The sequence below is a fragment of the Rattus norvegicus genome, chromosome 8 (assembly GCF_036323735.1).
Source record: "Rattus norvegicus strain BN/NHsdMcwi chromosome 8, GRCr8, whole genome shotgun sequence".
Taxonomy (NCBI): domain Eukaryota; kingdom Metazoa; phylum Chordata; class Mammalia; order Rodentia; family Muridae; genus Rattus; species Rattus norvegicus.
In genome coordinates, this window is record NC_086026.1 from 48,484,281 (window position 1) to 48,499,922 (window position 15,642).

Consider the following 15,642-nt stretch of genomic DNA (forward strand, 5'->3'; position numbering starts at 1 on the left):
CTCTTCTCCAAGGAGAAGGAGAGCAAGGAACCAGGGAGGTTCTATGTGAGAAGGTACTGGGATTAGAGGAGGAATTGATATTAGGATGCAAAGTAGATAGATAGAGAGATAGGTAGATAGATAGATAGATAGATAGATAGATAGATAGATAGATAGATAGATAGAATGGGGGACTCGGGATCATATGTGGAACAGACTGGAGAGATGGCCAGATGGCAGTAAGAATGAATGGAAAGCTGCAGCTGCCTGTGGTGGGAGATGGGGACATTCCAAGGACATGCCAGAGACCTGGGTCAGGGAATATTTCCATGAATCAATGGGGTTGACCTTAGCTGAAACTTTGAACCTCACACACAAATTTGACTCCAGATTTATTGTGTATACATGAAACGAAGGGACAGTGGGATATAACAAATACTGAGAGAATGACAAAACAATAACCTGCTCAACTTGAGACCTATCCCATGGGCAAGCACCAATCCATGACACTATTAGTAGTACTCTGTTATGTTTGAAGAAGGATCCTAGCATGGCTGTTCTGTGAGGGGATCTGTCCAGCATTTTAAATATACAGAGGCAGAGACCGACAGGCAAACACTGGATGGAGCATGGTGACTCTATTTTTAAAATTATTTTATTTATTTACATTCAAAGGGTTGCCCTACTTCACAGTTCCCTCTCCAAAAGTTATTTACCCGATACCCCAAACCCTTTACTTCTGAGAGGGTGCTCTCTTACCCACCCATCATTCTAGCCCACCCAGGCTCCTTCTCCTCACATCTGTATCCCCTTTCCTGTGGTATATTGTCTCTACAGGATTAGGAGCATCCTCTCCACCTGAGGTCAAACAAGTCAGTCCTATCGTACATATGTGCCAGAGACCATAGACCAGCCCAGGTATGCTTTTTAGTTGGCGTATCAGCCTCTGGGAGCTCTCAGGGTACCCAGATTAGTTGTTACTATTGTTCTTCCTGTGTAGTTGCTATCCCCTTCAGTGCTTTCAGTCTCTCCCCTAACTCTTCCAAAGTGGTCCTCAGCCTTAGACCAATGATTTGCTTTAAGTATCTACATCTGGCTCGGTCAGCTACTGATAGAGCTTCTCAGTGTACATCCTAATTGCTGCTCTTCCACTAGGTACTCCACTCTCACAGTTCCTCCGTCTCCCTCTCCTGCCCCCCATGAATTTGGTTGGTCACTCGACAGCCATTCCTCTAGTCTCTACTCCATTTTTCTGTTCCTGCATTTTTTTTTATACAGGAACATTTCTGGGTTGAATTTTGATGATGAATCTAGATATAAATGGTGCTGAACTGTATGACACTGTAATCCAAAAGCCACAAAAAAATGCCTTCTCCTGTATGTATTATAGTCATGATGGATAAATTCTGCCTAGCAAAAAAGTATTAATTACCATGTTCAGGTTTATTGCTGTGATCATTGTGACTACAGGAACACAAGATTCGAAAGCCAGTATGAATCAAGTTGAAGAAGAGTTTTGAGCCAGACACCAGAGTTAAATCATCCAGCCAGAGTTTAGAAAAAGCTACAATGTGTAACATGTTTTAGCACAAAGTCTCAGAACCTGAAAATATTCTAGGCCTTGATAAGATATTATAGAGGCTAGAAGTTCCTAGGACTTGGCTTATGAGAGCAGAAGGCAGTAAGTCCTAGACGCAACAATTACACCAGGCAACTAAATGTTACTTTTCCATATTCTACATATTTCATTAAACACAAATTTTTATTGAAAATTATAACTGAGATCACCAATCTTCTCCAGAATGTGATTAGGAATGTCCGATTTTTGTCAATCAAATTAGAAAAATAAACAAAGAAACAAACAAACACAAAACAAATACAATAACAAATAACAACGACAAAAAAGCATAAAAGTGCAACTTTCAGATACCATCTTACGCTAGTCTGAGTAAAGTAAAGAATACAAAGAACAGCATACTCAAGAACATATGGAGAAATGGTAACTAACCCTCATTCATTATTGATGGGAATGCAAACTGATGTAGCTACTCTTGAAATCCATGTGGTGAGGTAAGCAAGTAACTGGGAGAGTAACTAAGTGCATAAGTAAGTAACTAAGTAAATAAATAAATAAACAACTTACCATATGTTCAGTGCATAGGTAACTAAGTAACTAAGTAAATTTCTTAATTAATTAATAATATACCCTATGTTCCTGCAATTTTGACATTCTAAACCTCAGTTAACTCTTCAACAATCTTCACTGTGCTGCTATTTACAAGAGCTAAGTAATGGACATGACTTATATAACCTACAAATTAAAAAATGATAATGAAAACACAGTGGAATTCTATTTAGTGGTAATGAAAAATAAGATTTTAAAAGTTTCATGTAAATAAGTAGAACTAGTAAATACTGATTAAGGTAACACGGAGACAGATACACAAAAAACACCTGGTCTGCTTACTGCCTACACCAGATAAAGAAAAAGGGATTGTGGTGGTGGACATCTACTTTAGAGATATGGATAACAGGGTACACATCCTACATAGAGGGAAACAGAAATATTTTGGGGCACTTTGGGAACAGGGATGGGAAATCAATGTAGAAGAAGGAGTAGGGAAAAATGCAGAGGGATAAATATTAATGATGAGGCTTGAAAAATCCATCAGAAAATGTAATTCCATGTTTATTGGACACACTCACAAACTCAAACACACATGTCCAAAGATATATGCTATTGTTATTGTCCTTAATTGCTTCCCAGGAAAAGAAAACAACAAAAGATGTCAGAGGATTTCGACACAGAGCTTGTAGCAATCAAACTGTATTTGATATAGAAGTCTTCTCCCTGGGAACTAGAATTTAAAACAAAGAATACTGAAATCTAAGTTCACAAGGGTGTAAAACAATTACTATATCCAGTTGCAACATACATGAAGCAGAGTAATAGCCAGAAAGTCAAGTAATAGCTAAAGGTACAGGAGTTCCAGTTACTATGACAGGAAATAATAGCTATCAAAATGTTCTTAAGGCTGACTCAATAGGGCCATTGACTAGTTCTATATACATGGTCAACTCGGGGTTTCTGATGAGATTTTGGAACTTACAGAAGAATCTAATAGTGTCACCTACAAAAAATAGTATAATTTATAACTGCATACATAGTTCTTATTGAATCATTCACAGATAACTGTAACTATGTTTACATCAGATGAAGACAACTACATAACTCCATAACTGTTCTAAATAGAGGGAAAAAACTGATGGTGTGGTGGAGAGCCACAACTCATCCATCTGCCTCACTGTGTTCCTGCTTAAAAGTCAGGGAATATTCTGGAAGGAAACTAAATATTCTAATAACCAGAGTACCATGAAGTCTGTGAAAATAATGTATCTTCAATACATGGTAGAAAAGTGAAATTGAATATCTCAAAAGTATAGTCTCCTCAAAAAGAGTGGAAACAAACAAACAAACAACTACAACAAAACAAACAAACAAAAAATACCATGCAACACTTCAGTGTACTTGGGAGAAATTTCAGGGAGCCTATTCCTAAATGGAGAAAGAGGGATCAAAATGATTGTTGAGAATACAATCCGTTTCCCTATGGGTATATATGAATGACAGGAAAACAGTCCAGTAATTTGAGAGACAGCAGGGGAGTGGCTGTAGGGAGATGAAAAAATTGACATAATTAGAGCACTTATATAGTAAATTGTCAGAAATGAATTGAGAATGAATAAAATAATATCATCTTGTTGTAATTAAAAATAATTTTATAAAATGAAATTAATGTTTATAAATGTGAAGAAGATGTATATACCATGATTGGATATCAAATATGAGCATAAGGATCCAGGTTTTACTTACAATTGTTGATTCTTAGAAACATATGACGTATTAGGTACTTAAATTTAAAGTGGAAATTTGTAATAGTAAAAAAAGTCCTAGCAAATGAGAAATAATAATGACAGGTAAGGTAAAATAAATAGTATCAAGTCAATTGATGTACTCTAGATAACTTTGCTCTGAGAAATATTCTTCATGTGACTTCTGTTCACATGAATTTTTTTGTTTCAAGTATTTTCTTCAGTGCAACAGTAACATCCTTATTCCTCAGGCTGTAGATCAAGGGGTTCAGCATGGGTACAACAGTAGTATAAAATACAGATGACACTTTCCCTTGGTCCTTTAAAATCACTGATGATGGTTGTAAGTATGTGAATGCAGCAGAACCATAGAAGACAGCAACAGCAGAGATGTGGGAACTGCAAGTACTGAAGGCTTTAGATCTGCCCTCACTGGAATGAATGTGGAGGATGCTGGCAATGATTAAGATGTAGGAAATAATAATGGTCATCATTGGGACAAATATGTTCACTGTTCCAAAAGATAGAATCAACATTTCATTGATATAGATATTAGAACATCCAAGCTTCAAGAGGGGAAGAAAATCACAGAAATAGTGGTTGATTACATCTAATTTGCAGAACTTAATCCTAATCATGAAGCCTGTGTTTACAGATGCACAGATCACAGCAAAAATATACACCCCTGAAATCAGAGAAGTGTAAATCTGAGAGGACATAGTTATGTTGTAAAGCAATGGGTTACAGATGGCAACATAGCGGTCATATGCCATTGCAGCTAATGTGTAGCACTCTGCAATGCCAAAAGTGATGAAGAAGTAGAGCTGAGTCATGCATCCAGGGTAGGAGATGAGGTTCTTCTCTGTCACAAAGTTCACCAGCATCTTAGGGGTAACAACTGTGGACTGGCAAAAGTCAATGAAGGACAGACTGCTGAGGAAATAGTACATGGGTGTGTGCAGGTGCGAACTGAGCCCAATCAATGTAATTATGCCCAGGTTCCCAGCCACAGTGATCAGATAGATTCCTGTGAAGAGGAAGAAGAGGGGCAGCTGGAGTTCTGGCGTCTGTGAGAGCCCAGCTAAGAAGAACTCAGTCACTGTGGAATGGTTTCTTGCTGTATTGTCCTCCATTCTGATCCTAAAGAAGTAAAGCATAGTAAAGCTGTTAGCATGAATTTTCATTCTTTCCCTGTACACAAATTCCCTATATAAATTATCTGCCTTAGAACTCCTTTGGTCTGTACATAATTGATTTAACTGTATAATCTTTGATAAATAAAATTTCTATTACTATTATTTTAAACATATACTTAAAACTTAAGAATGAGTTTCATAGGCAACACTATCAATGTACTACATTTTTTAAAAATTTTGTTGATTTCAAAGCAATGTTTCTAATTTAGGATGCAAATTGGGTATCAGTGTAAAAACATGCTTGCCGGTGTTGAGGAAACAGCCCTTCCCTAAAAAACAGTGGATAATTTATCCAAAATCTTATTTAACAAGAGATCACCTAGATTTCTCTTTTACATATCCTCATTATTCTATTCTTGGGATTAAAAAAAAGTCCATAAATATCCAAATGTGAAATTTGCATTTTAGTTAGTGGACATTTGCTCCTCCTGGGGTTCTGGTTTGGCAAAGAGTTCTTGAGAGGCACAGGTTGCTTAGGGAGGCCTTGAAGACAAAGTACCCATTTTTACAACCATTACTTTTCAATGACACTGTTAACTATTACAATGTATTTTTATTATTTACAGTCTAGAGAAATAACTGTAACTAGCATCCTATCAATCAAACAACCCTGCAACACTTTTTGTGTTGTTAGTTCATATTGATACTCTTGCAAATGAAAGATTTTATATTTCCACATATTAAAATTAGAGAAAGAGACACAAGGCAATTCTTCTCTTTCCATTTTAATTTTGTGAACTAAGAACAATTGCAGTGCAGATCTGAATTAATTAGGGGAAGTTTTATTATTATCTTCCATCCTATTGGACTGTGAACCAATTAATCATTGTGTACACAAATTAAATTCCTACCGAAATTAGAATTTAGTCATTAAAGTATAAAAATATTGAAATGTAAAAGCAGAACAGTATCAGGTATAGGGGGAGGGACAGGAAAAAAGAGAAAATGCAAAGAGGATGAATAGAGATAAGCTGCCTCAGGGGTTAGGAGGTGGAGAGACACTCTAGAAAGTACCAGAAACCCAGGAGGTGAGAGAATTTTAGGACTCAATTGGAGTAACAATAGCCAAAATGTTCAACATTGGGAAGGGGAAACTCAAATGGTTGATCTCCAATAAATAAACAGAACCTCAAGCACAGGAACAGGATTATTAACACACAGTCAAAATGTCTGTCCCAGAAGTGTTCCTGTCTAAAAGAACTGCAGAGACAAAATGGAGAAGAGACTGATATAAAGGTGGTTCAATGGTAGCCCAACCTTGGATCTATCTCATAGGAGAACACCGAGGCCTGACACTATTACTGATACTTACAGATGGGAGATTGGCATGGCTGTCCCCTGAGAGGCCCTTCAAACAGCTGACTGAAAAAAGCATATACTTACACCCAACCATTGAACTGAAGTAGGGGACCCCTATGCTTGAAATAGGGGAAGGATTAAAGAAGCTGAAGGGGAGAGTGACCGCATAGGATAACCATCAGTCTCAACTTACCCAGACTCCAGGGAGCTCCCAGAGACATTCACAAACCAGGAGCATACATGGGCCAGTGCAAGGACCCTGGCACAAATATAGCAGAGGTCTATGGAGGCAGGCCTTAGTGGGAGAAGATGCATTTAATCTTTGAGATATTTGAGGTCTAAGAGAAAGGGAAAGCCTGGTGAGGTCAGGGGAAGGGTACCGTCTCAGAGGCAAGAAAAGAGGAATGGAATGAGGAACTGTGGGAGGGGGGATTGAGATGAGGTTTTAAGATTGGAATGTAAATCTATAAAAAAATAAAAATTGAAAAAACATAAACTATATATTGCATAAATAACATATATTAAGAAAGCTCACTGATTTAAATAGACAGAGTAAGATAAAATGTCTTGAATACAACACTGAGAGGAATTTATTTGCAACTCTCACACACATAAAGAAAAACCAAAACATACAATCATTTTAATCATAAAGTTAGAGAGGCTAGAAGGACCATAGGAAACATAAATAATGAGAAGTTCTATGATAAACTCTATTCTTTCAATGACCAGCAAATGCAACCATGATTTCATGGAACAGTTAATGCCTCAATGGCCCACATTCAACTGAGCCTGTTAATAATGTATCATGACATGGTGGGAGAGGTGCAGACATGACATTTCCTCTCCTGACTGAGCTATAGGCTACTAATAACTCTGAAATGGGAACACATAGTATTCAATTGTGTTCTTACTAGTAAGAGTCCCATTTTCCAATGCATAGTTCTAAACTTAAGGTCACACAGATGATGTAGTTAAATGGGTCAGAAATAAAATGAAAATGTCACTAATGTTGGAAAGAAACTTGTATGGGTAAAAGATTGTAACAGGGAATACTAGATGGGATAAGGAGCATGGTACTAATCAGAACGTGTGTGTGTGTGTGTGTGCGCATGTGTGTTTCCATATGTATGTAGTATATATTGGTATATGAAAAGTTGTCAAAAACTTGTGTAAAGACAAATGTCAATGAGAACATTATCTAAATTTAAAACTACAACCCTCTTCCAATGGCTATGGAATCACTGTGAAGAGGGATAGGCAGCATGTGAGATTCAGAGTTAGGTGATGACTACAGGAAAGCAGTGTATCTAGGTAGAGCAGAGCAATTGTCCTTAACAGTCACCATGATTTTGGCAGAATCCACAGGATCTATGTAAGCCAGACCAAGTGCCAGGATGGGAAGGGGAGTTCATCCCACCTAAGTATCCATTGGCAAGCTAAATTGAAGGGACAAACTGGCTGAGGTGGAAAAACAATAACAGGACATGCAGGTGCATAGGATGGGAAGGAGCATGGACCTGAGAATGAAAGTGAGCATGATCAAAGCATGTCTAGTAAACTGTCGAAGAGTACATAAAAATAATTTAAGACTTAAGGTGCATAAAAATGAGGTGATAAATCCAAGGTTGTTAAGTACATCTGCCAAAGGATTTAATATGAAATAATGAAAGTATTCATATAAGTAATACCATAAGCAAACTGTTCTAAAGTAAATGTAAACATATTACTGAAAAATAAACATTATAAATAAGACCTCTACAGAGTCAATATGTGATGAGTAAATATGTATATAGTCATATGTGCATTAAGATTAAACATCATACTGTTCTACTATTAAAAATGAGGACATCCTGAAGTATTCAGGCAAATGGATGAAGATAGAACATAAGATCCTGAGTGAGGTAACACAGATGCAAAAGGAAATAGATCATATGTACTCACTGATAAGTGAATATTAGCAAAAAAAGTACAAAATATCCATGGTACAACCCATAGATCATTAAAAGTTTAACATGAAGGAAGTTGCAAGTAAGGATGCTTAAATCCCAGTTAGAAAGGAGAAGAAAATAATCAAAGGAGGCGGAGGGAGATGGCACCTAGGAAGGAGAGGGATGGTGAAAACAGGCTCAGGATCGGGTGTGCGGGTAAATACAGGAGAGAAGCCCAGATGCTCGGGTGAATGAATGGAAATGTGCAGCTTCTAGGGCTGGAGAATGGGGGGGGGAACCTCTAGAAAGTCCCAGAGACCTGGGATGGACGTGAGAGGCTCTCAGGACTCAGTGGAGGTGATTTTATCTGAAATTTCTAACACTGGGGAGAGAGAACTGAAGAGACCATATCCGGTAGGTAGTAGGGTGCCCTGTGAATGGATGGGTTGCCAATCTACCATGAAATATTTTAGCACAGAATTGTTCCTGTCTAAAAGAAATGCAGGAACATAAATGGAGCAGAGACTGAAGGCAAGGCTTTTCTGTGACAGGACCAACTTGGAATATATCCCATGGTTGGTCAGCAAACCCTGACACTATTATTAATGCCATGTTGTACTTGCAGTCAGTAGCCTAGCATGACTGTCTTCTGAGACCAGTACCAGCAGCTGACTGAGACAGATGCAAACATTTATAGCCAACCATTGGACTGAGGTCATAGACCACTGGGAAGAATTACAGGAAGGATTGGAGGAATTGAAGGGGATGTCAACCCCATATTTATACCAACAGTGTCAACTAACCTAGAACTCTAAGACCTCCAGAGTCTAAGCCACTGAACAAAAAGTATACTCAGTCTGATCTGTGATGCCCTGTAGGTGTCTGGGCTCAGGTGGAGAGAAAGCACCTAATCCTGTAGACAATTGATGCCTGGGGAAAGGGGCATGCACAAGTGGTGGGGAGAAGCAGGCACCCTCTCAGAGGCAAATGGCAGGGGGGATGTGCTGAAAAACTGTGGGACAGGGCAGTAGGAGGGAGATAAAATTTGGAATGTAGATAAATAAAATAATCAATTCAAAGATTAATCATCAATTAAATCAAAATGAAATATCTTCATACAAGCATATCCTAATGGGCACTGAAAAGCTGTGGCAATACCACATGTGGATAAAGATTAGCTAGATGCGCTACACACCACATGCTCATGGCGTAAATGTAAAACCTTGAAACTAGCAAAAACTACCTTGATAGCATATTATGTGTGAACACATATCTTCTATGTACTTACAGTAATGTTGAATAATAAACCAAAATTTGAGTAAATTCACATCCATAAAAATTTTAGTGGCATCAATGCTACTCAAGATGTTGAATGTTCAAATATTTCAACAAAATGTTTTCATAATTTTATATTTCATAATAATATTTTGCATTCCAATTATTCCACTGTATAGGTTTTACATTATTCTTTGAAATTCATTTTGCTATCAAATATCTTATGTTCTGCAATGATTATCAGAATAAAATAAAACTATAAAACATGTTCTAATTAAACAGGACTGTTTTAAATTATGTACTTATCCAAAATCTAGTTTGGTAGGCTATAAAGTCTTCATGCATGTAATCCCCTCTTTCTGTGATAGACACATATGGCTACTTACATATCCTAGACTACATTAAGTTATCTTTTGAGTATATTTTGGAATGCTGTTTATTCTAGTGGAAAGAGTGTTACTGAGCACCCTTCTCTGTTATTTGATAAATATGCATTTCCTTTTCTATCTCTTCTAAAACTAGTTCTGACATACTATGGTCCTCCAATATCTTGCAATAGATTTTTCCTTTGCACTTTGTGCTTGGGACTTTGTAAGTTATCAACTTTGTACTTCCTTGGGAAATATACTCCACTGCTAACTCCATGACCAGTTGGATTTACTAGCCTGTCTCCTCATTAACACATGTCTGCCACATTACAGATGTTTATGGTACTTTTAAGAATGTAGGAATAATTAAATGAATGAACGGGGATAGTCAGCTACTTCTGCCCAAGTTCTGAGAGTGATTGTTCTAGGTTTTATAGTTTAAATGACAAGTGTGTGAGTATGTGACAGAATACTTGCTCATTTTACCTCTCCTGAAATTCTCAATCTCAAGTTGTATTTGCTGCTTGCAAATGGTACTACTCCTGGAATTTGGAAAAGCATGTACCCAGAATTCTACAGTTAGTATTGAGAAGACAAGTTCTAGTCCTCAATGGCAACAGTACCTTTGAGCTTGTCTGCATCTCCAGTTTTCTTCTAGGACTCAGCTAGTTTGTGCCGCTGCAGATTCAAAATCACACCCACAGTCACCTGAGCAGTTGTGAAGCTCTGTCCTGAGTTTAACTTCTTCAGGTACTCTATCTCAGGAAATAAACATTCCCTTAGGACACCCATTATTCTAAAAATATGCTAATGCGAAAAATAAGCAATTATCAGTGCTAATTCCCCAATTGCCAAGTTATTCTTTAAATGGATTTCTGAACTTTCTTTCCTAAATTTACAGCACTTTTGATTATATGGACCACTGAAGAATAGTGTTAAAATATTTACTCTGATCTAGCAGGTGTGGGTGGGTGGGAGATTCTGTACTTTTCTTAGGAGCCTCCATTTGACACAACAAAGAGTGATCACAGTGATATAACCATGATTTAGAGGAACAATACCTTCCTGGATGAGCTATATCATATTGATTGTAAGGCTATCATTATTTAAATAACAAATCTATTCACTGAATATTATAAAAAGATTCTCAAAAATTCAAGCTGCATTCCATTGCTCCTAATTTAAGAAACCAGACAGAAAATAGAATGGTCTAAATGCAAGCCATGAAGGCACTACTGCGTCTATAAAACCAGTTGAGATATTTCATGAATGAATAATTAGAAATAGGAACAACCTTAATTCTTAAAAATGAAAAAAAAATGTTGTTAAGACAAAAAACATATCTTCTATTATAACCAATTGCATTTGCTTTTTTCAATTTTTCCCTTATTTTTCTTCTGTGTTATAGATTTTATATGCTCATATTAATAGAGAGCACATAACATACAGTTAAAACTTTATTACATTAAGCCCAATACACTTTAATTTTGTAAAGAAATTCAAAATATATTTATGCTAATTTTCATAGGAAAGATTTATAGGAAACAAGCATGCTTTTACAAAACAGTTATACTAGTGTGTTAACTTAGTGAAAATAATAACTTAAGTGAGGTATGAAAACTTTTGAAAATTTCTGAAAAAGTCTTGCACATTATGTAAATTATAGTGAAAGAACTGAAAGTTAGCAAACAATAGCTTATTGGATATATAGTATCTATTTTCACAAATTTCACATAATATTAATATCGGTTTGCCTTGTGTTTTATATTTTATTTATTTATTTTTGTTAACTTATATAAGTTTTATACTTGTATACATACATGCTTTTATTTATATTTTAGACTTTTGTATATTATTGGATTTGAGTTACATTTTATCTATGCACAGTAGGTTTACCAGTTTTCCTTAAGCTCAGATTCATGGAAACCATGAATGGATTATACTGAGACGGTGTGGCTCAATCTTATACTGTGCTCAATATGAAACATGACAAGGTATTAGTGTCTCCTGGAGTTCTACAGTGGGACAACTCTATAGAGCTCTAGCTAAACCATTTATTCCTCTTCCTGTCATTTGATTCTTAGACAGATTCAGTATGAAATATGACAAGCTTGTGAATAGTCGTAATAGACTAATTGGAGAATAGTCAGAAAATTTATCCAGCCCACCGAAGATGAAAGAATTGATGGATAAATAATATGAAAAAAAGCTCTACTGTGCAGTCAGGTTATTGTGATTAATAATGTGGTATTTTCCATTTGCTTCCTTAAATATAGTCTATTTTACATACATATATGTGTGTGTGTGTATAGATATAGACAATAGATAGATAAGTAGACAGAGAAAGAGGTCATAGATATAGACATGGATTTAGATATTGATATCTGACTCTGTTCTTTATTTATAATAAACCTTTCGATTTCTCCAAATAGTGTGATACTCTGCAAACTAAAAACTGTACTAGTTTGACTGAAAACCTTTATTTCTATTACATTGAGTTTTTTATATAACGCATTATGAAACAAATAGAATTCTTAGAAATAAAAAATTTAATTTGAGAAAATGTAGACAGTTAATTTAAATAAAATGCCTTTTCAATCAGAATGCTGTATTTGTAGGAAAGTTGAGTAACTTAAAATGAAAGCTGACATTTGTGAGAGAAATTTCACAGGTTTCACACTAGATAAAAAGCTAAAGGGAATTACTGACAAATTGACTGCTGAGACATGGAGAATCAGTCTTCTCCCTGGATGAGTCATGTGCTAGTTTATTCTTTAGTTATAATAATATACATACTGAGCTTTTATACAAGTCAATAATTTCTTATCCAATAGAATAAAAGTAACCTGATACTAACAATATATTTCATGGGATCTTGAACATTAGAAGGAACTATATAGAACTGATCCCACAGTCACAGCAACTCAGAGAACATCTCAGTACTTACCTTAATGTGTAAAGTTTTAAGTTTTTCTCTTCTACTTCTTTCTAAATATATGATTATATCGATAACTGAATTATGTAATATATTTATTGCTGTGATATTTATGAATACATATGTATAAACAAAATCATGTATGCATGCACTAATAATAATAATTCACTAGTAATAACTCAAAAATATTAAAAAATATTTAAAAAAATAATTAAATTAATAAACTAGTGTCAGGTTGTTAAAAATAGTCATGAGTGTTAATGATTCAAAGAATTTTTTAGGTTATTAATATATACTGATATCAAAGCAGAATTGAAAGTCTTAGCGCGCAATTTTCTGTATGTGGTCAGCACATAAAGTTAAATGGAGATTGCAGGCTTTCAGAATATTAGGCAAGCAACATATATGAAAGTGCTCCATTCTGTTCCTAAATGTGGTACATCTACACAATGGAATATTACTCAGCTATCAAAAACAACGAGTTTATGAAATTCGTAGGCAAATGGTTGGAACTGGAAAGCATTATCCTGAGTGAGCTAACCCAATCACAGAAAGACATACATGGTATGCACTCATTGATAAGTGGCTATTAGCCCAAATGCTTGAATTACCCTAGATGCCTAGAACAAATGAAACTCAAGACGGATGATCAAAATGTGAATGCTTTACTCCTTCTTTAAAAGGGGAACAAGAATACCCTTGGCAGGGAAGGGAGAGGCAAAGATTAAAACAGAGACTGAAGGAACACCCATCCGGAGCCTGCCCCACATGTGGCCCATACATATGCAGCCACCCAATTAGACAAGATGGATGAAGCAAAGAAGTGCAGACCGACAGGAGCCGGATGTAGATCGCTCCTGAGAGACACAGCCAGAATACAGCAAATACAGAGGCGAATGCCAGCAGCAAACCACTGAACTGAGAATAGGACCCCCGTTGAAGGAATCAGAGAAAGAACTGGAAGAGCTTGAAGGGGCTGGAGACCCCATATGTACAACAATGCCAAGCAACCAGAGCTTCCAGGGACTAAGCCACTACATAAAGACTATACATGGACTGACCCTGGACTCTGACCTCATAGGTAGCAATGAATATCCTAGTAAGAGCACCAGTGGAAGGGGAAGCCCTGGGTCCTGCTAAGACTGAACCCCCAGTGAACTAGACTGGTGGGGGGAGGGCGGCAATGGGGGGAGGGTTGGGAGGGGAACACCCATAAGGAAGGGGAGGGGGGAGGGGGATGTTTGCCCGGATACCGGGAAAGGGAATAACACTCGAAATGTATATAAGAAATACTCAAGTTAATAAAAAAAACAAAAAAAAATAAAATAAAAAAAATTAATAAAATTTTGAAATATTAAAATGAAAACTTTTCTTCTTATTCCAAGTATTATACGACATGACATTTAGAGAAGGTATAGTAAACAGAACCACAGTCGTTGTTGTTTACAGTCTTCCTTTAAATTTACCTTTATCATTCTATACTATTTTAACATGTGTATAAATTCCATGAACATTTGTGTGTTATATTTACTTTTATTAATGTATTTGTTATATATTCATCAATATAAATCATACAATAATTTTTCAATAAAGTTCATGTATGACAATTGCATAATGCATTGCAGAAGTGAATAAAAAATATTCTTCAAGTATGTCAACAGCTTCAACAGTAGGACTGTAAACCATCATAGCTTGACCTAAAATAAGTAAACATCTAAGTATTTTTCTTGATATTCTACTGAGTTAAAATGCAAGATGTATGGGGAAGCTGTGGACCTAGAATTAAAGTGAGTCTTGACAAATAATTAGCCATACTCCTCTGTTGAAATCAAATATAAAACAGGGCAGGGAGTTTACAGTGGAAAAAGAAAAGAACTGCTATTCAAATATAAACCTCTTCCTCATGGTACAGTATTTCTCCTTTCTCTTACTTCCTTCTGGTTTAAAAATATTTGGCTTGGAATGTGTAAGGTGGGATAAATATAACTTGTCTAAGTCACTAGTCTTTATTGCTAATAAAAATGATACTCAGTCCACTTCTTGATCCCCCAAAATTAGTTCATATGTATATTTTAAATATCTTGCTGAGAAAATGAAGGTCTGAATAGAAGGAACGGTGATATTGAGCTCCTGCTAGAATGTAATCTGTCGTGTTTTAACTAAGTAAAATCTATCTAACTAATTATAATTTATAACCAAAATTTCCCATTTCTCTTCAGATTATCCATTATGAAATATACTCAATTGGTAAAATTCTAGCTTCTCTTGAAAACAAAACTTTAATAGAGATATATGTGATGTTGTCTAGAAATTAATGCCCTGGCTTTTCTGAAAATATAAAGGTTTGTGTAACTGGTGTTACCTAAGGTAAATTCTGGTGAAGAAAAAATGTAAAAACTAGAGAAATAGTTATGTAGTACTTTTATTTTTTGTCATTTTTTTGGCATCAACCAGGTGTACTTAGTCTGACAGTTACAATTTTTTTTGCAAAATTTACCTAAGGGTTAAGTAAAAGTAATATTCCTTTATTTTGTAATTATTAACATGATAGAATATGGCATATTCACTGCTATTATTGATGTTTTAAATAGTTAATTAGATCTTTGAAAATTTCAAGCATCATGTTTTAATAATATTCACATCCTTTATCCACTTTTTCTAGGTCTATCTGCATCCCTAGTCACATAAGTTTGTGCCTTTTTTTTCCCCTCCTCCTATCAATTCTAATTTTTCAGGCCCACACATTTTGGCTGTGTGGCATTCCACTGGAATATGGTTAATTTATAATA

At 35.8% G+C, this 15,642-nt stretch overlaps 1 protein-coding gene across 1 annotated transcript; it reads right to left on the reverse strand.

Moving 5' to 3' along the window:
- Positions 1-4,040: 4,040 nt before the first annotated feature.
- Or8g26 (olfactory receptor family 8 subfamily G member 26) lies at positions 4,041-4,985 on the reverse strand. The gene has a single exon (NM_001000460.1). It carries the CDS (start codon positions 4,983-4,985, stop codon positions 4,041-4,043), a length of 945 nt encoding a protein of 314 aa, NP_001000460.1.
- Positions 4,986-15,642: the final 10,657 nt, after the last annotated feature.

Coding starts and splice junctions, on each gene's coding strand:
- Or8g26 (NM_001000460.1), bottom strand. CDS start 4,985: ATGGAGGACAATACAGCAAGAAACCATTCCACAGTGACTGAGTTCTTC.